Genomic DNA, 26,135 nt, shown 5'->3' with positions numbered 1-26,135 from the left:
CCATTCCAGTAAGCCTTCCTTATGCAGTACAAGCCTGCTCTCCTTTTTTTTTGAGGCATCTCAATGAATATTTTTAGCTAATGGCTAAATTCTTTCCCATATCTAGATTCAAAGAGGCAAGGAATATGTATACTTTGCTATTCCCCTAGAGAATGGATTTATTTTAGGACAAGAAAAACTATGCCTGCTTTCAAATTTTATCTCTTCCTCATGCTTTCCTGTCATCACTTATGAATGTAAAGGTTAAACTACCTAGAACTATCTAAGGAAATAAATCTAATTGCACAGCTATAACCAAAGTTTATTGCCCTACAATAATTGCTACTAATTCTATAAGTTCCATCTTTTCACCTTCATACCACCTTGATAGGTACTAAATTACAGTTGAAAATACACTAAGACATAATTTACTAACACGGTCCCATCAATTCACTGGGATCAGCTTTGTATTTTGATGTTGTACTGTATGCAAGAAACACCTCAGACAAATCCATAGAATCATAGAGGTTGAAAAGACCTTAGAGATCATCTGTACCAGTTCTAGCATCAGCATTTTCTTTCTATGATCCCCTAAGTTACATTCATGACCTAAATTCATTTAAAACAATTTTACATATCTTTGTGTCATTAGGAAAGTCTTATCCTTGGTGCACCACAAGAAGTTCAGGTGTGTTCTTCCACAATTTTCAGCCAGGTCTCAGATCCTTGGGAATCCAAGGTGCATTTCAGGCAGAACCAAATCTCCCTGATTTTTCTTGTGAGATTGTAATGTACCAATATAGCAAAATCCAGGTTCAGGAGCTGCAGCCACAGTTCAAAGGAGAAGTGCTGTCCCTTTTTCCCAACTCCTTTGCAAGTTCAAAGGGTGAAGTCAATAACAGCATGACAAAAAAGGGTCTCTGTGTGACAGCCAAGGAACAGTTCCATGTGCCATAGTTCTGGGAGTGGCCCTCAGGTTTAGCCTTTGCTACCGTGTTACCTATAAAAGAAGAGGAAAGAGTTACTTACACAGAATCGACCAAAAAAAGGATATCAAGTGCATTGTTACTGCAAAAAACTGCACACAAATAGACAATGAATGAACTTGCCCCAGCCACACCTTTATATCACACAGAGAAGCAGAATCTCCCTAGAAATGTTAATTACATGTTATTTCATAGCATGAGGGAGATTTGCAGATAAAGAAATGGCAATTCACCGTTAAATTTGCCACCAACACCTCCTGGACATCTCCAATTTTACTTTGCTTCATGTCATTCCCAAGGCCTCCAACACAAGTGTAGGATTTACATCCCAAAGGGCCATTCATGCAAACTGCTGCCCATTCCCAAGGGTCCATCCCATGGGAGGGAATCAGGGACCTGGCAGCACATGGGAATAAATTGTTCCTGCAGCAGAAATCTCCCCCAGCCAGCAGAACTCCCTCAGGACCCTGGAGGGGCTGCAGGGATGTGTTGAAGCCTTGATGCACACACAGGACACAGCTCTGGCTGCACAGTGAGGAGGGTCCTGCTGGATTTCCTGTCCTGGAAATGGATGAGAACAGGCAGCTGGAAGGAGGAAAGCTTTGTCAGCTCTGCTCTGCAGTGTCTACATGTGTCACAAAACTAAACAGACACTCAGCATAGAGAAGTTTTTATTTCCTTCCCTGAGGGAACTGATGGAAGATGCAAATTCCTCAGCTTTGCACATTTTAACTGTCCCACTCAGACACTAACTGTTCATCTAAATACTGAGTCGTGTCAGCACTCTCCTCTGCTTCAAATATTTTAGTTACACTATTTTTGCTTATTTTCATGGAATGAGAAGATAGAGGACTTAAAGTTGATTAAATGACATTTCCTCTTTCAGTGTATAATTAACCTGTGGAAGCCACTGTCCCACGTAGCACTGATCCCAGGGTCTTAAAAAGCTTTAAAAATTGATTACAAATTTAAATGGCAATGAGATCATCTCTGGTGCATAACACAGAAAAAGAATTCGTATGGAATGGATCTCAACTATTGTGTTTTAGACATAAGGCAACTATTAAATTGGAAAAAATTCATGGATGCATACACTTTCTGTAATTGTCCCAAAAGGTTTTGCTGCATCTGATTTGAGCATCCCATTGCTGAGGCTCACAGGTGACTCAACAGTTTGGCTGTTCAAATAGGCCTCCTTGTGTAAAATTTTAATAACATACCTAAGAAATATTTGGTTTATTAATCTGAGACAAATCTTTGGTTCATTTTCAAAATAAAAATATATGCTATGCCATATTTCCCTTTTCCCTGGGACTCTCTTTCCATTCTAGTTTCCTTACAGCTGTCCAGAGGAAGGAAGAGGCAGCTGCATAATGAGGATCTGACAATTCAGACATCAGTGCCACCATAAAAGTCTTTGTTCTGCCACCCACCCCTCGAGTATCTGTCCAAGGCATCAAGGATAATTAACCCTCACTCAAAGAATAATTAACCTGACTCACTCTTCTCCAATAAAGTCCTTTTGGTATAAACTGCCAGCTCTCTCTTGGTATGTCCAGAGATGAAGTTGTCTTGTACAATATCTAGAACTCCTGTTCACCAGTCCCACCCTTCAGTGGATGCTACAATGCTACTCCTGATCTACAAATGAGTAGTTAAAAATCAGCCCTGGGGAAAAATCTGAAAGGCTGAGGGTAATTTTTAACTTGCAGTAACTGAGTCCCAGTTATCCACACTGATTCCAGGGTTTGCAGGCCAAATTCCAGATGTAGTGTCCATCACAGGAGATCAGCAGGACCCAGGCATGCTATAGACTACATCTTTGGCACTTGATAAATATCACTGGCCACAGAGTCATAGAAAGGTTGGGGTTGTAAAGGTTCTTGAAAGTCTTCTAGTTCCAACCCCTCTGCCACGAGCAGGGATGCCACTACCTTTGTGCAATGTCTACAGAGCACCAGTGCCACAGCACAGCTGCCCAAAACATCCAATTTCCTCTCATCCATCCACAAATTAGTGCAGTTTTCAGTGCTCAGAGCAGCCTTCACTAAACAACATTTGGTGACAGTATTGCTTATTAACTCAGACTGTAACCTAATGAAGAACATTCTTTCCCAGCTAGAAGAGGCTGTAAAGGGAAAAGCTGAGCATATGTCTCTCCTTGCTATTGCCTGCTAAAGACTCCTGGTTTATGATGTATTTAGACATGCAGTTTGCTGTGACTTGCTGAACTTCAATGCACTGAACTCATTTTAAATTGCCAGGCAGACAGAGGACATGATATTTTCTCTCCATTAGTTAAGAAATAAGATGACATAAGCAAAGGTTTTGTTTAAAAAAAAATAAATCAGGCCAGCTACAGGGTGGTCTGTAATTAGAAATATTCTGAACCAGTCTGATTTCCAGTGATGCTCAGTATGGCACACTGTCATCAGTGCAGGTTCTCAGCAACTCCCAAGCCATACTGGTACTTTCAAAAGGTAAAATGCTGTCCAGCACAGGAATCTAAGTTTATGTGACAGTGGTAAAGATCTTGGATCCCTGTACTCAGCCTGCAAATTGAAGAATTGGTTCTGGAACATGATTATCCCTCTAGCACTGAGCACAATGAATTAATTTCTTTGGCTCACTGCAGACTGAATCAGGGCCATTTTCAGTGTGATTGCAGGAGTGAAGGGGCAGTTCTGACCTAATATTTCCTCTCTCAGAGCAACTAATTAATCACAGCTTTCCAAAACTTTGCAAAGGCCAAGACTGGTGCTCACACCCACAGACAAAATGCAATAAGAGCAATCAGCAGAATGGCACCTTTAAATATAGGTGATCTCTGTACTTGCCTTTGTGGTTTTGACTTTATTTCCACTGCTGCAAGACCAACCTGAATAGTCTGGTAGTACTTTACAGTCCTCTCCATCCAAACAGGGGTTCATGTGACACCACCACTTCTGCAGGACAATGGAAGCTGAAAAAGAAGCAGGAAACAGAAACAATATATTTTTTGTCACCCTTGTTTTATGGCAGGGCGGTTGTCTGTGCCATGTTCAATTAGTTGATTTCAAAATGGAAAATCAACGATGACTGGTTTAATAGTGAATTACATGGAGTGTGTTTGAGGTAAAAAAGTGACAGAACACTTCACCAGCTCTCAGAAAGGTAAATGCCATATCCAAATGAGAAAGAGGCAGGCACCACCAGAGACTGATTCCAAGATTTGAATTGACCTCTGGAAGTGCCTTTCCATCTCCACAGACTACAAAAACGACTTTTCTCCTTCATTTGCATGCTTCAGTCATGTACCTGCTGTAAGGGGGAATGAAGCTGAGACTTCTTGTTTAATCCATACATGCATATGGGAGACTGGACAGAGAAATGCCAGTTTCTCCCTTCACTGGGTGAGAAAATAGAATTGCACAGAGACGTAAACCCCAGCGGTGTGTCAGCAAATACTGCAGGTAAGAACAGGGAAACCTCTGGCAAGCACTAGAATATTGACTAAAAATCCATTTGCAGTCACTCTGCCACTTCTGCAATATGTTTTGGAAGGCCACAGTTGTACACCTTAACTGGGCAAATTTATTAATTCTCTACCCTTAAGCCAATTTCTATTAAGACCATGCCTATTCTTTTTAGAAATGTAGCCATGACCTTATAAACCTGCTGTTAACAACAGCACAAACACCTGCATGCATTTCTCAGGTTTGCATTGTTCATGGCACTCATCAAATCCCAGAAAATTGTTATGAATCATATCAGTACACAATCCTACATAATCTATATTGGATTTCAAAATAAAACATGGCTTAAGATGTGGATTCAGCCAGTCTACATTATCCTACTATGTGCACAAACTATTGAATCACATGCCTTAAAAGATAACACATTCAGATGAGATGAACAAAAATAATGGAGTCTACTTCTTGTAAAGCACTTTTTTCCCTTTTAATTTCAAGACATATTTGTTCTTCTGCAACCTTTAAATTGGGGTGTCAAGCAGGGAAGCTGACATCAGGATATTGCTGAAATGTTCATTCAGTTACCTTTGTTTTGCACTTTTACTGAAAAATGTTATGAAAAGACACACTTTTGGAACACAGCTTTGGCTTTTATAAACTAATATTTCAGCCTTATAACATTACAAAATAAATGTATGAGCTTTCATCTGGGTCTCAGATCATTTGCATTGATACTGATTGATTGTGGACAAAAAATGGGTGAAACCTGACTGTCCTTCCCTGGGAGGTGAGAGATCATTTCTGATAAAGCCTGCACTCAGGACAAAGCCCCTAAATGTCTGTATCAGTCTGTAGTATGCAAATTGAAGACTCAAACAGTTTCTTGCTTTCACTGTGTAGGAGTCTACTGCAGGGTATGTACAGAGTGGGAGAAAACACATCAGATCCTGAGGCTGAGGAAAGGGAGTTTCAGCTTCTGTGCTGCAGCAACTCACTCCAGTCCCAGATGCTGGCAAAAATAAGCTAAGCCTGGTAAAGCATTACCCTAAGGAGTGAGGGGAATCAAAAGCTTCCACTTGAACAGTCAAAATCTAACATTCATAATATTTTGTTACACTTAATTGCAACTATACTTCAATAAAAAAAAAAACTAAATTCCTTCAGCAACTGTTGGCTGAATCAAGCTTCTGCAGTATTTATATATTTCTGCCATAGAATGACAGTGTCACTTCTGCAGTCTTTAAGTGAGCTTAAAATAATGCCTGACTTCTATTATCTGCTACATGTAAAAGTATTTCTGCTATTTGATGTGTTACCTAAAAATGCAGAAGACACTCCTGATGTAACAAGAAAACTCCCTAAGAAAATGCACCATTAAACTGAACTGCTGAATTATAAAGCATAAAAACACTAGGCATCTATTTTTTTTAAATCTGCTTTTAAAAAATATCTGTTTTGACAGCTTTGTAATAGGTAAAAAAAAAAAAATCAAAAAACAGATTCACGTTTACACAGAACACAAATTTACATAGAACATATTTACATTCACACAGAACATAGAGTTCTATGTCTGACACTAAATATTTCTGAATATTAGATTAGAATTGGACTTAAAAACTTTTTTTTTATGTTTAAGTGAACTGGTTGCGATTTTAGGCACAAAAGAATAAAAACAGGATCTTGCTTATGAATTAATGGAATGAGGGATTTTGGTAACTTTAAGATGAAGAAAAAAATCTGTCTTGGAGTAGATTTAATAACTTAACAAGAGCAACAACCCCTAAAAAAATAGGCAAATTAAATGGTGAATATTGATTTAGAGAAAAGCTCTCCATGTCAGATGTCCCAGCCCCATGTGCATTCCCAGTCTTAGGGCTGCATTTATTATCCAGTGAATTTTTAGCCAAGCTACTAAGTCTTAAGACATCTGGAAGAGTTAATATCATAAGCCTGAATTTCTTGGCTTATGCTGTTTTCAAACTAGTTTTAGAGGAGAATTCTTCTGTGGGAAAAAATTAAGTTTTATTGGCACAGACATGAAATGGACCAGCACATATATTAAGAGGATTAATTACACCAAGATTTATGCACAGGCTCATTATCAACAACACACAGAGATGTCTCTAAAATTAACAAAAGGAAGGATTATGCTTTTTTGAGGCAGTGGGAAGTCAGACATCAAGGAGAATAAACTCAAACAATCTTAACGAGGCAGGAGTGAGCAGAGGCTCTCACTATCGGAATATTTACCAATATAGGTGGACAGGACGTGCCTGAGCTTGTCTGGCCTTGGTGCTGAACCAAATGGCAGCACTGTGGTGTTTCACCTCAGAGACACTTTTGGCCAGCTGGGTGTGTGATGTTTCACCCCACAGACACTTTTGGCAGGCTGGATGTTGGTGTTTCACCTCACAGACACTTTTGGCTGGCTGGGTGTGTGGTGTTTCACCCCACAGACACTTTTGGCTGGCTGGATGCTGCAGCTGGCCTTGTGGAGACAAGTCCAGGCCTGCAGGAGCTCTGGTGGAGGTGGGATGGAGCCTCCTCCCTTAAGAGGGTCTGCTCCTCAGGTGTTCCCCTGACAGAGAAGGTTTCATCTCTTTCCTTCACCTTTAAGGCGATGGTGTAGGAAAGGAGTCGGTTCTGATGGAGGGTTTGGATCCAGAGCTTTATTCTGGCCCACAGGCCTCTGAATGCAGCAGCAGCTCCAACAGAACTCCCTGAGCCCGTGGTTGCTGTTCCTTTGAACCCCAGGGAGAGGGGTAGGGAGCCACCAACCAGGTACATGAGAGGTCTCAAGGGACAAAGGACACCTGGATGACCCAATGCCCCCCAGGGGTAGAGGGCATCCTTTGATTCTGCCAATCACTCAACGCCCTTCTGGAATTGCAGGACTGACAGACAGTGCTGGGAGGCATCAGGGAGGGGAAAGGAAGGATGACTGACACACCTGGGAGAGAATCTTCAGGGGAGGGACACAGGTTTTGGGGTAAAGCCTGAAATGACAACCCAGCACTCACCTTCCACGCAGGAGGGCTGGGCCCGCGTGGTGCCGGCCACCTGGCCTGGGAAGCAGGAGCACTTCACGGTCTGCGAGCGCTCCTCGATCCGGTTCTTGTTGCAGCACCGGTGCACGGCCACCACCTCACACGTGCCCTGCTTCACCTGGTGCTGCCCTAACAGCCCCAGAGGCAAAGGATGGAGAGAAAAAACACATCAGTGCCTGTGAGAAACCATCGAAATGGGATGACCGTTGTGGCAGGGAGGAATGATGAGGGGGACTTCATCTTATTAGAAGGTGAAGCTTTTTGGAAGCTTTCTCCACGGCCTCAGGTCAAATGCAGCGTTCTCTTGGGGGTCAGTGTCTGTCAGCACAAAAAGCTTAAATTCTCAGCAGCCAGGGTTCCAACAGGATCTGGCTCATTCCCTGAGTTTATATACTATTCTTCCTTATGAAATTAGTTTTTGTAAGTCAGTTTTCCAATCTATCTTCCCTCACTCTTACAAAAACAGAGCAGGTCAGAGTAATCAGTTAAATGATGAAGGCAAAAAGAGCACAGTCATCTTCCTTTGCCGTCCTGACATCCATCAGGTTTTATATTTAGATCTTTCCCTTCATAAATGAACACAGTGGATAGAGTAATATTTAATACAAGAAAGACATCTTAAACAGTAGGGAAACTTTTTGACACATCCACATGTAAGCACTGCTTGCTATGCTTGCCATCACAGACAGGCTGAGAACAAGGTAGGCTGTAAAGCTGTCAGAGATAGTCAAGTTTTGTCCATAAGGAGAAAAAATAAACATACCCAAACTGTATGGATTTCTTCAGTTCCCTCCCAGACCATTCTGAACAAACCTCTGATAAATATTGTCTGCTCCTGCTTTTCTCCAAGTTGATTTTTCCCCTCCTTTGCTCTTGCCTTCACATCTCACCTCAGTGCTCCCTGCAGCTGATCATTTTCCTCCCCTGCCAAACTTCCTCTCCATCCTGCCTAAACCTCCTCTCAGAAACTCCACTTCACAAGCCCCTCAGCTCCTTGCATAAAGTCATTTCCATGTCCTCACTTTCCTGAGCAGCCTTCAAGTGCTTCATCTTGCATTTGTCTTGTCTTATTTAGAGTAGAGCCTTGGATGGCTCTTATCTGTGTTTGTGAAGCACCTTGTAAATTAACAGCACTACAGAGCAGGGTGAGTTATTTCATAAGAGAGAGAGACAGAGACAACACTGAGAATAACAAAAATAGTCACCATCAAAGCAGCACAAAGCATGAGAAGAGAGACAGCCCAGATATTGGTGTAGGTGTGGCTGATACCAAAGGCACAGAGAACAAAAAATGCAGGGGGAAGGCAGACAACTCTCCACAAACAGAAAATCCTCCAAGCGACAAACCTCAGAGTTATCCTGCTTCTTCCTCACTCCATGTTTACCCTGTTTGGAGGTTTTTGTTTGGATTTTTTGGGTTGGGTTATTTTATTACAGTATCTGCTGCTAACTAACATCAGGCACACCTTTACAAATGAAATTTTCCTGAGGAATAAAGATCACTGTAATTTTTGTGCAGAAAATGTTATGACTTGATTAGTGTGAGATCTTAACTTTCAAAAAGAGTTAGCAATGCAATTTATACTTCTATGAGGGGAGTTCTTAAAAAAAAAGTACTAAATACATACATATAACTTTTTCAAAAAGTTGGCTTGGCAGTGTTCCTTGCTGTGTATGTTTTGGTTTCACAAGTATTTCAAGTACAGCTGAAATACTTGTGAAAACACTTGGCTGCCTGGATTTTCTTGCCAAATTTGTATTCATAACAACCTCAATGGACAAGAAACTATGCATATTCAATCTTGGAGTGGAAATGTGGTGTTCTACTTGAGCACTCAACTTTTTTAAAAATTATATCTACACAGAGCTTTTTGAGGTTTTTTCCTTTTTCTTTCCCTGAGGACAAAGCTACACTACTTTTAAGCAAAATTTGCTACAGTAGAAAAATGTATAAGGTATTTTACAGCAAGTTGGCAAAATGCTGAAGACAACATAAAAGTATCTTCAGAGCCACTGTAATAAGTTTATTGAGAGACTGACTTTTCATGAAAGTACTTAATAATAAACATGGAAAAAATGAAAACAGCTACTAGTCAGGAGAACAGCAGCTTCTCTGTAAGTCAATATGGAAAACACACAAAAGAGAAAGCAAATTTCTCACTTCATCCCAAAGCACTGTTCCTCAAAATACCTGACATGACAATGCTTGGAGAAAAGGTGGCACAAGTTCTGACAGAAAAGATTTCGTAAAATGAGATTGTTATTTAAGAGAGGTTGTTAATTTACTTATTTAATAACTTTAATATTTATTTAATTATCTGGTTTTTTAGTGCTATAGCTTGAATCAAAACTCTTTGGAGTAAACAGGAAAAATTTCCATTGGTTTCCTACAGTGCTCACTGTGCTTGTCCTGCATTCACTGGAATCAACAGCAGAGTTTCTATTCACTTCAGGAGAGCAAGGTCAGAGTCTGCTTGGTCTCTTGAGAATGAGATTTTACAAAGGAAGAAATATAAAGCAAAAATTCTGAGCTGCTCAGGCCACATATTTGTGTTTGCCACATATCTCATCTGAAAAACCAAGTGGCCAGCCTTGTCCTTAAGCAAAGTCACAATTCACCAGACATCAGATGCTGAGATAAGAGAAGCCTTTTTTCCAGAGGGTACGTCATAAGGATGGACAAGATCCAGCTCCAAGGATCAATATGTAGCTGCAAGGGTGTCTATTTTCCACCCCAAACCCTGCTTCCTTTAGGTGTACAGTCCTGTTAAGCCAATACCAAAGGAAATCAAACACTCTGGCCCTGATCATACAGCCCCAAAAACCTGGGGCTGCCTTTCAATTATCTTGTTTGACTTTTGAAGCAGTGACAGTGGTGCCCTGGAGTGCCAGGAGTCAACAGACACACTGCTGTTTGCAGAAGCTGAGATTAAGATGCCTCCTGAAAGCAGCCCTGGGTTCAGGAGCTGTTTCACTCACATTCCTCTTTGGCAGCTCCACCAGCAGGTGAGGGAAGGTGTCCCCTCTCCATCTCCTGGCATGAGGGGGATGCCAGGTCTGAAAACAGCCCTGCCACACAAGGGAAGGCAGCACTCCCCTCCCTCACCCCTCATGCACAGCTCTTATGGAGTACAGCACTAAAAAGCCCCAGACATCTGCATGCATCATTTGCATTAATTGGATTGCCCTTGTAATAGTCTTTCCCCTCCTACACGCTCACATCGATATTTCCTCCTGCTTGTTCACACACATCCTGACACTTTTTATGCTGTTGAGCACCATATGAATTTCTCCTTAATATTCAGGCACATCTGTGAGCAGGTGCTGAACAAATGCTGAGGGTTAAAGTGGTGCCTTTCAGTCCTGTTTTTGCCAGTACTCAGGAATCTAGAGGATAAACACTTGTTTGCAGAGTGGCTTCCACATTTAAGAAAACTCACAAAAAATCTTAACCAACCCTAACTCAATCTATTCCTCCCTAGATCTACTGAAACCTGTTGTATTTGCATTCAAGTGCCCAACAGCAGCAAAAAGAAAGAATATAAGAATTCTCTCCTGTACATTTTAATATTCATCTTGCACTAAATAAACCTTCACCTCGGGTTTAAAGTACACTTAACATGCAGCTGAGATTATACTGACAGAAACACTCAAGAAATGCCTTAAAATATTTTATAATTGATGGATTCTCTGGAAGCCAAGTCATTAGAAGAGCAGAGAGTGAAGAGTTTTCAAAATGTGAAGATCACAGTAAATGAATTCTATGCTGGACACATCAGGAAAGCCATTTCAGGGAGAAATGCAGTGGGAGAGAGGGAGAAAAGCTGTGGAGAGCAAAGCCCATAAATTCATAGCTCATCATGTGTAAACCTACTCAGATCTGTGACTTCAGGGCTGTCAGCATTTGGGGTTGAAATTTGGTTACATGTTCCCTTTTAAATAAGAAAACCCTCCAGAGGGAGAAACATTTTATCAGCATCACAGGAAGGTCTGTGTCACAGAGCAGCTTCTGCACACTGAAGGGAGAGCATGGGCCAGCCAGGCATGGCACAGGACAAGGGATGGGTGTTGAAAACCACACAGCTCTGTGTTTCCTCCTATCAGCAGTTTGGCATGTGCCATATCCTAATTTCCTTACAGCTTTTCCTCCCCAGAAACACCAGTGCTGCTCTGGTTCACTTTCTCTGTCTCCCATAAAAGCACAGACACAATGGGACAGGGCTCCCTGATGGAACAACCTCCAGGATTATCCCTGCCTTGAATTTTGCTGCCTTCCATAATGAAATACCTACAGATAACAGCAGCCCTCAGGTGACCAGGTCTAGAATGCTTCTTAATGACCTCAAGAAGTGGCCACATGAAGGTTCTGTGACCATTTACTTGCCATCTGTAGGATCTTTATCACAGGAGAATGTTCTGTGCAGAGCTGCAATGCAGCCCCCCAGGATTTCAGAGAACACAGACATCTCTGAAGAACAAGAAAGCACAAACTAGAAAATTATTGAACTTGAACATTACTCACAGCAGTTGTGTTGGCTTGTGGAGATGACTCAATAATCACTACTGAACTGTTTATTCCCAGTGGTATTCTTAATATTCTCAGTATTACTCTTAGTACTTTTTTTTCAACAAACATATTTGACAAGACCTTATTTTCACTTTCTTCATAGGAGTCAAAGGGCAGATACCAATTAATACTTCTAAAACTCTTCAAAATGCTCAAAAGAAAAGAGGGAAATACAATTATTGTTAATAAAATATCAAACATGGTAGTGATGCACTTCAAAACCACAGGGAACATATCAAAGAAAGAAGGAGGCTTTCAGAAGGTTGCTAACCAATTCTGTCCACATGCATTTCATCTCTGTGACTAATTCTGATCACTCCCAGGGAGTGCTGTCTCAATGCAATATACATGCAGGCAGCATGCCTCCACCAGAAATCCTGAACAAACGCCTCTTTCTGCTCATTTCTTGGCTAAGAAACATAAGGATAATACAAATTTAAAGGGAGTTTTTATCTCTGTTTCATAATCTGCCACCTCTGATGAAGAGAGCTACTATGCTGTGGAGGGCAGCAAATCTGGAGTAGGATGAGCCCAGCTCAGCACATTCCTCAGAAAGCCTCAAAAGCAGCAAGCTTGGTCTGCACAAAATCAACTGCATCATTTATTTAAAGGGTAAGAGGATGGATGTCAATAGGAGGATGAACAGCCATGGAACTAAATATTGCAGACAACATTAAGAGAAACAAATGAGTTTAGAAGTCAGTACTGATGCTGTTTGGAAGAGGAAAGCACTTTAAGAAGCTTGGTGCCAGTTCATCATCTGCCTTCATCTCATGCTGGCTTTTGCTTACAAATACATGGGCATAGGAAGCACACACCAGAAGGCAAATATTGTTAGAAAAACACAAACATTAGAGGAAATAACACTTCCTATTTTGCATATTATTTGCCAAACATATTTACAAGAACCAATCCAGCTCACAGGGCAGGGGTTTTCGAGGGGTAAAAGTGGAAAAAGGCTGTTTCTAAAGATGACAACTCTTCTCAAGAAAAGAAGCTAAAAGTCACTTGGAAAGTAAAAACTACACACCATGTTAGAGGCTGAAAGTATCAGCAGAGCTTTTTCTTTACTACTATTCCATAAGCTACTGGGATTTTTCATAATTTCACATTCATGTCCCAAGGTTCTATCTTAGATGCTCTCCTCCTTCAAGGGTACAGATATATGTATACACAGACACACTTTCTCAGAAATTGTCTCTGAATATACAAATCAGTGCAGTTCCACTTTTAAAGTTCAACCTTTTCACTTATGGGCAGTAAGGGAGTGCTCAGAGATAGTCCAGATCTGCCCCAAAAGCCCAGTTCAGCTGTTCTAGGAATAAACAGACAAGAAATATCTTCCCATAATCTGCCCATGATAGTAGGCAAAGTAGGATGTAACACACAAAAAAATCAAACAAAAATAAAAAAAAGGGGGAAAAGAATCCTGTTTGCTAACCATTACTCTTACAGTCCTCAAATACACTGCAGGATTGTGATTCCTAGTGCTAACATCTGTAAGAAAAAGGCAGGTAAATATACAGCCATTTAACAGATGTAGGAATAGAGGATGGAGCCTCCATAATGTGCAGGTTTCAAACCAAAGAGTTTTTCTTACAATTTATAAAGTTACAGATTTTGTTCTCATCAAGCCATTTGTGCTTTTTTCCTTGTGGAAACCAGCAGCGTGGTATGTGCAAAATCACAAGATTTTAACTGGGGATTCAGGCAAGCAGCCCTGAACCACTTTAAGTTGTTTCAGGTGAGAAGAAACACATGGGGTAAAAAAACAAACAGCTCTCAAAACAAGCACCTAAATAGAAAGAAACCCCAGGGGTACAGTGGGTGTACCTCCATATCAGAAAATAGGTGAGTGACCTCAAACCCTGATAATGAGACCCAAAGAGTTAATGAAATCATAACCCTTCAGAGCAGGTGGAGGAAGCTGCTGACACAGCTGGAGAGAACCATGTAACACAGAGAATTCTGTGCTGAGTGTCAGGGGTCACATCCATATGGAGATTAAAGTCCCCTGGAATAAGTAGCACAGGTGACCTTAGATCAGACACAAGCACAGAGACTTCTCTGAGGGATGAAGCATTAAATCTGAGTGGTCAATAAATCAAAACAGCTGAGAAGGTGCTGGAAATGCAGGGGGGAGGAGGGGAAAGCTGCTGCAAATGGGAAGGTGGATGAAGGGTGACCTGGAAGCAAAAACAAATTAAAGCATGAGTGGTCTCTGTCTGCCAGGGGGCTCGCTGAAGTCAATCAATGAGGTCTGCTGCCTTTCAGCTGGGCACCAATATTCATCTGCTTCAAGCACACACATCACTTGTACAGACAGAATCCAAGACTTAAAACCTCATAAGGCACCTCAGAGCAAAGCAGTGTTAATAATTTCCTACGGGCAGCTTCCCGCTGAGGGGCTATTTTAGGTGAGGCAGAGGAGAAAATGCAAAGGAAAGATTTGGTTTTCAATCATAACTTGGAGCAAATGAGCAACATTGTGCTCTCTAATATAGAAGAATTTCCCAGGTGTCCCATTAACATTCACTCCCGCTATTACATGTGGACCACTATTTTTCTCTCATTTGTTCCTTCCTTCACAAATTTATCATGAGAGAAAAGAAAGAGAATGAAACCAGTTCCCTGGAGAGATTTCTGCTTGCCTGGAGAAAGCAGGTACACACACATCCATACAGGCCAGGCTTATGGTTACCACTTTGTAAGCAAAAATTTAATTTTCTGCCTCAAGTGAGAGCTGATTTCCTCCTACAAAAGGGTTGTTCTTGCCATAGGAAAGCAAAAATAGCATATTTGGGACCACAAACTGAGAAAGGCAATCCCATCCACAGCAATAATGAAGCCATCCTGCCCAAGGTGTCACTAACACAGCCCTTGCAGGCACCAGGAGCTCACTGCCATTTGCAGTTGCTCTCCACACCCAGTCTCGGTGCAGCTTATTGCTGCTCATCTATGGCATGACAGAAGTTCATTTAATAGTATCATAATCTTCAAGAAATTAAAAAAAAAAAAAACAAGAACAAAAACAAAAAATCAAAACCTTTTAAGTCTATCATATGCATGCAACAAAATATATTTTGAGGATTAAGCCTTGTGCCTTTCTGAGCATTCCTCCAGCACCTGAAATATCTAATGATCATTTCAGGCTTACTTGTGTAAAACAAACATTTGTAATCTACTAAATACCAGAGGTATTTTTAACCCAGTTCAAGGTCATTCATCAGAAAAGAATTATATTTGTTTAGAGAATATGAAACACTAATTGTCATCTAAGTCATTAGGCTCTGCAGATTAAGTAAATGGAAGCTGCCAGAAAACAAAGTAGATGTTTGGGGAAAAAAGCATTCTCTTCATTTCAAGTGAAAATTGAATCTTTATTCTCGTGTCCAAATAGAATCAGTGAAACTGGGGAGAGCAACCAAGGAAACATGTACTGTACTCCATTTCACTGCTCAAAACAGCTCACACTCACAAAGCATAAAGGGATTCTGCTTCTCTGGGGTTTATTTTTATAATGCCAAGGTATATTTCCCTCCTTAAATTACTTTGATGGGACTATAGAATAATAGGACTTTGCCCAAATTTGATAGTTAAAATTGGCAAATAACTAATTATTCATTAATTAACCCTCATTTGGCAATCTGTTCCAGAAAGATCTAGACATAACTGTTATCATTAAATGGTGTGGTTTATGAAACACTTCTGCTTGTCCTGTTTGACATTCTTAATTTAAAAGATGGGCTGTGAATCCCTCTTTCCACTAATTACTCTGTGTTTATTAAAATCAGAGCAGCATTTGTTGCCAGTGGAAGAACTGTCTTTTGCAGAAACCAGAACCAGCAGATAAGACTGAATGTGAATGATAGATTTCACTGCACAAGTGGGATGGAGTTTTCCTGTGATAGGCAAATCAGGCAAATGGAATTCTGAGGAATGTTACAAGCAATCAGAGGAGTCAATGCACTGGGCACCAGGCCACCAGCTCCTCAGCTGCTCTTTAATCCCTGGGAAAAGCCCTCTGTCTTGATCACTAGTGATTAATTATTTTCAAAGTTTGTCTCATTTTATAATCAGCTGTAATGATTACCTTAGGTTTATCTGATGGAATAGACAAGGAAAGCATCACAGCAGCCCAAATATAAGATCCAGCTGCCAGTTATGCAATAACAGGCCATAAAACTAAATTGAACAAATGCATTTTTAACTCTGAGTGCCATGAGGACTTTTAAGTGGTTTCAGCATGTACAGACTCTATCCCACCTGGCTGAACAGTTAATTAAACTTAAGTTATTTTAACTGCCAGATCCAGCAGTGCAAAGCATAAGTGATGTTTCCAGAATGTCAACAGACTTTTTTTTAGTCAGCACTGTTGAAACATGGTGGGTTTTCTTACACACTGCAGACTGCCCGGCACTTGATGCTGCAATGTAACAGACACACAATAAAATATAATCACAATAAAATAAAGTGAGAATCAACCTGGTAACTGTTTCCCATAGGCCCACGTTTAAACTCCTGACCCCAACTTACACTGCTAATGACAGAAAAATAATTTTAAGGTCAGAATTCAGAAGCTATCAGGGTCTGCACATTTTCCATTTTATACTGCCGACTCTGTCAAAACATCACCATTAATTCTTCTTTCTCTTCTCAAGATTCTGCAGCTTTCTTGAGCCTCTCAACTTTCACTTTTTAATCTTCTTTACCTAAGAATAAAGGTGCAAGACTACAATTTTTAACATTCCAATTGCAGGCTATAACCCAAAAAAATCCCAGAAGGGTGCAGTTCAAAGAGCCAAATGTGGAGATCTCTGCTCAGTACCTGGGCATGCACAAGTGGGTGCTGCCACAACACACAAACTGCTGTGATCTCACACTTTATTTTCTCCATGCCATTTATATGATCGACCCTATTATTTTGTGCAGCAAAAAGCTGATTTGGAAGTCAGTGTACAGCTAGTTCTACATAAATTTAGCTTTTTTTATTTGGCACCTAGCAACAATCAAGACATTTCACCCAGGCTTAAAATGTGAATTATTATAAAAAGGCTGTTCAAATCAGTAAAGACAGAGTGTTAACAGACCCTTCTCAGAAATGAAAGAGCGATCAGTTAAAACATTATTTTTTTTGTTCCATGCATCCCATTCCAAGCATCCAAGAATCCAGTTCTTCTTCCATTCTTATTAAAATTGACAGTCCTTGACAAAAATTTGGTAGATTTTCTATTTTAATTAAGCCATTCAGCTTAAAGTGAAAAGTTAAAATATAACTTTATAATAACAGAAGCCACCATATCCTGCAATACATACCACAGGAACAAATGGGAACGTAGTTTCAAAAGCTTCCTCCCAGACCATGTCACAGCTTTGACAGAAAGAGACCACAACTCTGGGAGTTTGATCCTTGAATGAAATTCAATCCTCACTACCAACCTCAAAGGACTAAGAGAGCTCTTGACTCTTGCAGATTATTATATTTGGAAGGGGGTTTTTGACCATGAGATGGAAATTTGCCCCCCAATAACTGAGCACATTTCTTTTGGGATGCAGCAGATGCAATAATAGCATTTCCCTGTGCCTGTAGGAAACCAGACAGACACTGGCTTAGCTCCAGGACACTTGACAAAGCATATTTGGATTAGAAGCTCAGAGGAGTTAGAATTGAAGAGGAAGTCTCAAATTCCCAAGGGCTTTTAAGTGTCCCGTTCCTATGCTGGCAATGAAATCTATTTGAAATTACAGCAATTAGATGCTTAACTAGCAGGAGAACACTTGGATATTTTTCTAGATGTTGGCCAGAAAAGAAGTAAGTCATGCATGTAATTCTGAAAAGGAGATTTACGTCATTCACCGCAGAAGAGAGGGATTGCTCTTTTTAGCAGGAACACTTGTCACAACTGGGCAAGTTGCAGAACCAATGTAGTGAAATTGTCCCTTGAAAGTGTCCCAGCCAGCTTGTCAGATTTGACAAAGTTGCATTCTTACCAGAAAACAACAGGCTTCCTCACCTGGGGAATTTTCCCTTGGCCCTAATAAGACTATCAGCAAATGCAGAGATGAATTAGAATAGTCATTAAGGAGACAGAGCATAAAAAATGAGCCACAGGAAAGGTCAGAGCAGCGAGGGTGAATGAAGAAGAGCACGTGCCCTGTCACCACCGCTGCAGATGTGAGGGAAACAACCAAGGGAGAGAAGCAGATGTTCCAGTTAAAGCCTTGCAAATTTCATGGCTGCTTTCAAGGATAATGGAGCAGCCATACGTGGCAGGAGAGGACATGTCATTACCTTCTGCAGTGCTGGTGAGTCTCCCCCAAGAGCCATTGACTTTAACAGCAATGCTCCACCATCTCCTGTGTGAGCAAGTTAAAGGTGACCTGGCACAGTTGTCATTAGTTTCACTCCTTCCACAAGGATGGTACTCTAAATAAAGCAGTTGGGTTTTCCTCTTGAAATCAGCATATTAAAAAGGAGAAGCTATTAACAGGTTTTTTCTGATGGTATTCTCAAAAAAACCTTTCAACCCCCAGTTTCTGCAGAGGTTTACTACCCTTAAAAATTGTGTTGATTTAACTCACTAGAAAACAGTTTCTGCCAGTGTGGCTTTTCTTGATCTCAAAACACACATTGCCTTGCAATATAAATTGTCAGAACAGTAGATAGCTTTGAAAATCTATGGACATTGTGAGATTATATTCAGTGTCCTTTTGATGCTTCCTTCAACTCAGTGCCTCAGCAGGGACAGGGTGGGAAGCAGCCATTGTTTGCAATAGATATTCCTACAGAGCAGCAGCAGCTCCACAAAGGCACATTCCTCTAAAGACCCCTTGCTTGAAGGTCCTGAGAAGCCAAGAAAAGGTCAGTTTAATGTGAAGTGAATGCCAGCAGCAGGAGACAGTGAGAGCTGCATTAGTGGCACTGTCTGTGCATTAGTGGCACTGTCTGTGAGGAGCTGCCAGGTGAACATGCCCATGGAAAAAGACTTCCCTTCCGTTCACACCTGCTCAACTCCTGTTATTTTCAAAGCTTCTCAGGACGCTGTGTGGGGTTGGACAGCCTCCCTCACACTGTTCTTTGAGCCTTTAAACGTGAACTTCTGGCAGGCTCTGCTTTAAACAGGAACTGCTGCCCTGCCTCCTGCTGCTGGGCTCCCTCCAGTGCCCACGCCAGAGCTCTCGTGTCCAGCAGCATCATCACTGCCCAGCAGGCAGCTCCCAGCTGCAGGAACCTGCCCAGAATCACATTCATCTCCCTCAGTCAGCACAACCCAAGAAAACAGCAGAAATTCTGTCTCCTCTCTAGATAAGAGGGAAGGAGACAGCCAGAGAGAAAAGCACAGCCATGGCTTTTCTCCAGTGAATTTGTACTTATCAACAGCCCTGAGAGCTCCAGCTCTCTGCAAACCCAGCACCTGTCTGAGGGCACCTCCTGCCTCAGGAACAACCTTGAGGTGAAAGGCTCTATATCTCATTACTAATCCATCAAAGCTTCCTGATCTCATGTGATTGCATCTTGCAATTATTTGCAGGCACCTCTTCTGAGCACAAGAAATTACAAGATTTTCTTTATAGTGACTATCCACCTTCAGAGCATGCAAACCTGGCCAGCTGAGATTAAACAATATAATTAACAGGTTGGTTTCTGCCCTACCTGAAGAGAATTCAATTGTCAGCACACTGACAGTCCTGCCTAGCCCAGTTTAATTCTACCTCGACAAACAGAACTCTCAAGGAAAATAACTCACCCACTTGAACTGCCATGACTTTTCTTTAATGAAATAGTCTGAGCCTTGTAATGTAAAAATACCTACATTTCTGCACTTAATAAAAATGAGTTTTGCTTAACAAATATTAAAAAAATTTATTGTTGGGGAACAGGCATGGTGGTATTCAACATGACAATGTAGAAATAGAATGGCTTTTCAAAAGTCTTTTGTTATTTCATATATGATTAAATGCCTGCAAGATTTCTGTTTAAATACTTCTAACAAAGTCATTTACTTTTTACTCCTGAATTACAGGTGAAATATGCAATAATTTTAATTGCAGTCCCCAACAAATTCCTTCTGAGGAGGCAAAATGGCAGTACAGAATCTAAGGTAAAATTTTCCCTTTATTTTTGGGGAAAGGCTAAGAGAGAGACAAAAAATGTGGAAGACTTAAAAGATTCTAAAATTAGTATAAAAAACTTATTGGGCTTAAAACAAGAAAATACAGCAAAAGATACATTCCACTGTGAATCAGTGGCTGTGATAAGGCAGGATACATCTAGAATGAATATTTTAATTCATTCTGAAATCAGTGGCAGATGGCCTGAGGTTATCATAAATATGTACACTTTGGAAGTAGCCTTAGCTGAGAAGGGATCCAGCTTCAGCAACAAAACCCCCGAAGAGCTCACTTACAAACAAGAAAACAGGTTTCTCACTATCCTGATCCAAGTATTCTATGTTCTATGAGGCTGCAAAATGATGATTTATCTTTAATCACAATTCAAACCTACACAGCAAACCAGATCAATGAGCTGAAAATAAACATGCTCATAATTTGACCTGGCCATGTACAGAGTGCTCCTAACTCCAATTTACACAAAGCACAGCTTCACAAGGCTCAGCACCAGAGAGAATTAGACCTTCAGATATTGGAAATATCTGACACTTCACTTAGAGTTTCCTACTTTTACCTGAAGGAAATTTGCCATGCAAGTTTCCTGAAAAAGCAGGAAAGCATCAGAAACCACATGCATTGCCAGCACCCCCAGTTCCACATGGGACGAGTAAATTGCAAATTTCAGCATCACCTGTTTCTCAGAGGCTCTTAACTCTCACACATCCTAGAGGCAAGAGCTGGACAACTGAACCATCACAAAGATGTGATTCCCCTAGGTACCAGGACAACCCCGGGGAAGGGAACATCCACATGAGAGTCCCTGAGCCAAACATTCTGCACTGGTGGTGGGTGGGACAGTGGCAGAAAAGTGAGATAATCATAAAATCATCAAATCATAGGCTTGGGTTAGAAGGGACGTGGAAAATCAGTCCCAACCTGCCTGCCATGGGCTTCTTTGGGCAAACATCCCCACAGCAAAAAATTCCTTCCCAATATCCCATCTAAAGCTGCTCTCTTTCAGTTTGAAGCCCTTCCCCCTTCTCTTGTCATTACAGGCCCCTGTAAATTAGTCTCATTAGTCTCTCTCCATCTCTCTCTCAGCCCCCTTCAGCCCTCACAAGGATTTCCCTGCTGTCTCTCCACAGAGCCCACAGTACAGGGTTCTGATGGAGCCAGCTGGCAAATGATCTCCAGAAAAGAACTTGGAGGAGTTTTCAAGTATTTCTTCCAAACTGACTGCAGCAGTGGGGCACCTGAAGGCCCGAACCACTGCATTTAGTATAAATTTCATTCCCTACATAAGTTTTAGGTATAATTACCTTCAATATCAAGTACCGGAAATATCAATAGTAAAATCTCAGACCACCAACACCCTCCCTTAGTTAAAAGGCTGCCCTTTTTCACTCCTCTTGAAATCTATTGAGCCTGTGAGCCAGGGTGGGTTTGTTCCCAGCGTGCCCTGGCTTCACATTTATTCTTTCACACAGGCAAGGCACTGAGAGCACTGAATTGCCACCTGTGGGTATCTTTTACAAGCCACTGAACAGCAGGGTGTGTTAAAGAAGAACTCAGCTCCCTTCCTACTGAGAACCATTCCACTTTTCAGTTTGTACTCATTAAATTCCACTAACTATTAGACATGAAATCAGACATGTTATTTGGCAACAAACCTGACATCTACTTGTAATTGTCTAGGAAAAAAAACAGCATTATTTCTCCTTCAGGAATGCATTTTGTTCTCTAAGATTAAAAGGTACAGTATTTTGAGAATCATAATTCATTCTCCCTTTTATTTATTTAAAATCACTGACATTTTATCAGGAACTTCAGTAATATATTGTTATTCAAAAAGCACTGAAGTTGGGTAAGAGAGAATAGGTTTCTATTTCTTCTAACATTCCTGTCAGTTCAAACCAGAAGAATTTTTTTTTCGTTAACTTTTTACGTGTCCATCAAATTTCAGGAAAAAAATTCAGTGAGTAGAGAAGAAAAATCTGTTAATCTAGACCCCATAAAACCTGAAAATACTGCAATTGAAGAAACAAACATATTTGTGCATGAAACATCTTGTCAAAACTGGGACTCTTTTAAAGAGTTTCTCACCTCGCATTTCTCCTTCCCAGCATTGTGAGATCAGAGCTATGACTGACCATGGTGCACAACCTGAAGCACAGGTGATTTCCATGGGAGAGGTGGATGGCAATGACCAGGATGAATAGATCCTGTGTCAGAGATCCAGCATGCTGCCAGTCCAACACATCAGCCTTTGTCTTGAGTAACTTTAAGCATCTGTACAGGGGTGGATTTTTAGTAGTTTATGTTTTATGGCACACAGAGCATTTATGGGGAGTCTGTTAGAAGTGGAAAGCAGCTTTGTTTGCAGGATTCTGTGAATGGTTTCCTCAGATACCTTCACACTGCAAGGTGCTGCTGTCATGGGGGCTGAGCAGGGACCCTTTTCTCCCAGCTGACAGTTCAGACCACACCACAACATGGAAAGTGATGAATTAAAGTAAAGGGACAATTCTGGAGCAGGGGTGACCAGTTTCTGGCTAGAGGCAGAGGGAAAACACAGGATTTGTGTTGCTTGCAGTAAGGAATCAGGCCTGCATGTAAAGGTAAATGCAACCTGGTTTGTGTCTTGTCTTTAGAAGTACTGAACCAAGACAGGCAATTAGCCAAAATGAGAATGGACTCAGTGAAACAACTTGATATTTGTTTATTATTCACTAACATCTGATAGAGACTCCACAGAAACAAAATCCCTTCCTGGAGGTCTTTGCCTTGCTTAGAACTCATTACCCCAGAGACTGGAGATATCACTGATGCTATTTTAGTCCACTAAGCTGCTGCTGCTTAACTATGTGGCAATTCTTATAAAACTCTGCTCTGCACAAAGCAAAACCTTCTCTCTCCTGGCAAGAAGTCCTTGAACCTGAAGGTTTGAATCTCTAGCAAGTCAGACTGTGGCAAAATGACTAGTCATAATAGCAGTGCAGGATAATGCCTTACATTTCCAAATTTCAGGTTTTGCTGTACTGTATTAGTGCACATCCAGCAGCTCTTGTCACCAATAATTACTATCCCACAGCAACTACACTAAAGTACCCACCAATTAACTAATTTCATTTTGACAGTTTTAGAAGCAGAAGAGGAGAAATATTGATGTCTCCCAAGCACAGTCAGCAGCTGACACACATCTTCTTTCTATCCAAAGGAGCTGCTGTCAAATGAATTGCTTAAAAAGGTATTTGAGGTGGTTCTACAGAATGCAGCAAGGATGCACTGCAGAGCCTCCTGCAAGTATTCATTCTTGTTATTAAGATTGGTACAAATGAAAAATACTCCTTGCTGCAAGAAATGACAACTTGAGAAAAGTAGTATTTATAGATGGCCAGTGTTTTAAAGGCTGAGTGAGTTTTTAGAATAGACATTTCTTCTAAGAAATAAAGCAAATCTTGACTTTTTCAGCAATATGCATTAAATATTTAATAAGAGATCCTGGAGCTCAGGAAGGTTTAAGACACTGTGTTAGAATATTGAACTAATAAGCTCCTCCAGAAAGCCTCTAAATACGTATAGTTAAACATTACCTAGTTTATTTTAATTATTTAACACAGAGACTGAAGGAGGTTAATGTGACCCAGTGGACTTGTTTATGTTGAAAACTATTGCCTCTCCTTACTCAAAAATCTGCATGCTGAGCTGCATCAGAGCACAGAGCTACAAGGGAGCCATAAGGAATAGAGGTTTACAGCTGCCTGCTAACACCAGGATGGGAGTGTTTGCACCAGGGCTGAGCCTGCACAGAGACACAGCCCATAAACAAAGTCAGGCCCATTAATTTTATTTACAACACTTGGAAAACTAATATACCTAAGTTAGAGGTATAGCTGAGAATGCCCTGGATGGTGGGGGATATTGCTCCTTTGCAAAATTTCGTTTCAGAAATATAAAAATCTTTGTCCTTTACTCTTCAATTCACAAATCCTGATAGCTAGTTGTCCTTCTCTTTCTTCAGACTATGGATGATACTTCACTTGGATCTTCAGCCTGGTCCTCCAGCTATGACAGGAGAGAAAGCTGCCTTCACTAAGCCACAGAAAACAAAGAAATCACCCAAACCACTCTGGAAAAGTCAAGTCACAGAGGATAGGTACTAAATATTATGGAGAGAAAACCAGCTTTGCATACAAAAATAAGATTAGGGAAAGGCAGCTATCCATGGCCCCCACCAGGGAAGGGAGGGAATAACCCAGTTTTAAGCAATACCAGGTAAGACCCAGTGTGTTCACCTGGATATCTCTTCTTTAGAAAGACTAAAAGCTAGTCTTGCATAAGTAAAAGCCTTGAGTTTCATTTTAACTGGTTATCTTCTTTATCAAAAGAAATCTCATTCAACATTTGTTTTCATTTGTCCTTGGGAATGCCAGCACTGGCTGAGGCTTGTGTTCCTTCTTGCACATGGAATGCAAAATCATCCTCTCATGCACAGCATAACCTGCCAATGAACATGGCTCAGCTCTGCAATCTCTGCTTCAGAGAAATGTTCAGAGCCATCATTTCCATTCTCTAAACTGGTATTTTTAAATAAAGGTTGTCACAGATTAGGGAGAAAAGCCGCAGAGAGCAGAAGTCAGGGGCCCTTAGAGGATCAGCTGGCAGAAGGAAGGCACTGGAGTTCACTGCACTCATGGAGTCACACGCACTCAGAAGGGAACAGATAATGAAAATTTTGCATATGTGTTTCCCAGAAACAAAGAATCCTCTGTGCTAGAGCAATCCCATCAGCAGATCCATGCACAAAGCTCTGTGCTGCTCTGCCATTGGAGATCTACTGGCTTTAAACTGCAGAATCCTGCCCAAAAGGATGGCAACCTCCTATTTCAGCTTCACAGAAGACCTGCTCTGCCACCTCCACCCTTCCTCACCACCAGCACCTTCCTGGAGGTTATAACCATGACTGTTTTGTTTCTAATTCATTGCTCTGCTTGAATGAAAGGTGTATTTCTAAACCTTCACAATTCCACAGTTATTCAGTTTCCAAGACTTATTTAAGTTGGTGTTTGTGCTTTGGAGTTTTGCCCTCTAGAAAAACAAAACTTCATGAAAATTACTGATCTCACAGTAAAAACAGCCTGGTTTTCAAACAAAGCTGAGGTAAAACAATGCAAAACCTCCAAGTAACAGCAACATCATCTTCAATCACCTAAAAATCTCAGTACTGGGGAAATCAATGGGGTAGAAACTCATCCACACAAAAAGAATATAATAATTAGTGATTCACATGTTTTATCTGAGAGTGAACCCAGGGGGTAGCAAAGTCTTTTTAACCCCAGTCCTGAATAAAAATAGCACATTTAAGTCTTAATTTTGTTGGCTTATTTTTCCTTTTCTGCAGGAATTTCATTAGTGCTTTCCCTTAAAGCTCTCCCAAAACTCGGTTATGTGCCTGGAGAGCTTTTAAAGGAAAAGCTCTTACTCATTTGGCATCTCCCTCCAGCCCCTCCTAGCTCTAATTACAAGGTACAGATTAAAAATACAAATTAGTTGTAGCATTGCATCCTCGGCCTTTTGGGAAAAAAAAAAAAAAAAAAAAAGGATAAAAACCCCAAAACTCACACAACAAAAACATAAGCAAAACACCAAGGGGGAAAAAAAAGGTGAAGTATCCAACCTAAGGTAAAATGTTAAAGTCAAGGAGCTTGTACTGGGAGAGAGGGGAAGAAAAGATGAAGTCCAATTTAAAAAAAAATTTCAGTACAAAGCTCACATGCCCGTGGCAGTCTTGCTTGAGTACAAAATTGTGCAGCATGCAGGTGACATAATTAGGTCACAGGGGGCAAGGCTTCTTGGAACTATTATATAAAGAAATCCATAAGAATTCTCAAATTACACACCTTCCAGGTTTCTAGAAGGTTCAGAACAGCAACTCTGCAAGCAACCTGGTGTGAGTCCTTCCAGCAGTACAAAGCATTGCAGTTAAATGATC

General features: G+C 40.9%; 1 protein-coding gene across 1 annotated transcript in view; it reads right to left on the bottom strand.

The window, feature by feature from the left end:
- Positions 1-3,775: 3,775 nt before the first annotated feature.
- The window catches only part of TAFA4 (TAFA chemokine like family member 4), a 40,610-nt gene continuing 18,250 nt past the window's right edge, over positions 3,776-26,135 (bottom strand). Inside the window, exons 3-4 of the mRNA XM_058032119.1 lie at positions 7,438-7,593; positions 3,776-3,927 (exon numbers count right to left, since the gene is read on the bottom strand). Of these exons, the coding sequence (XP_057888102.1) occupies positions 3,776-3,927; positions 7,438-7,593 (308 nt within the window). The remainder of the gene's footprint in view (positions 3,928-7,437; positions 7,594-26,135) is intronic.

This window comes from Melospiza georgiana, chromosome 11 (assembly GCF_028018845.1).
Source record: "Melospiza georgiana isolate bMelGeo1 chromosome 11, bMelGeo1.pri, whole genome shotgun sequence".
NCBI lineage: Eukaryota > Metazoa > Chordata > Aves > Passeriformes > Passerellidae > Melospiza > Melospiza georgiana.
Note: the sequence above shows the minus strand (reverse complement) of the source record. Positions and strands in the feature narration are given on the sequence as shown.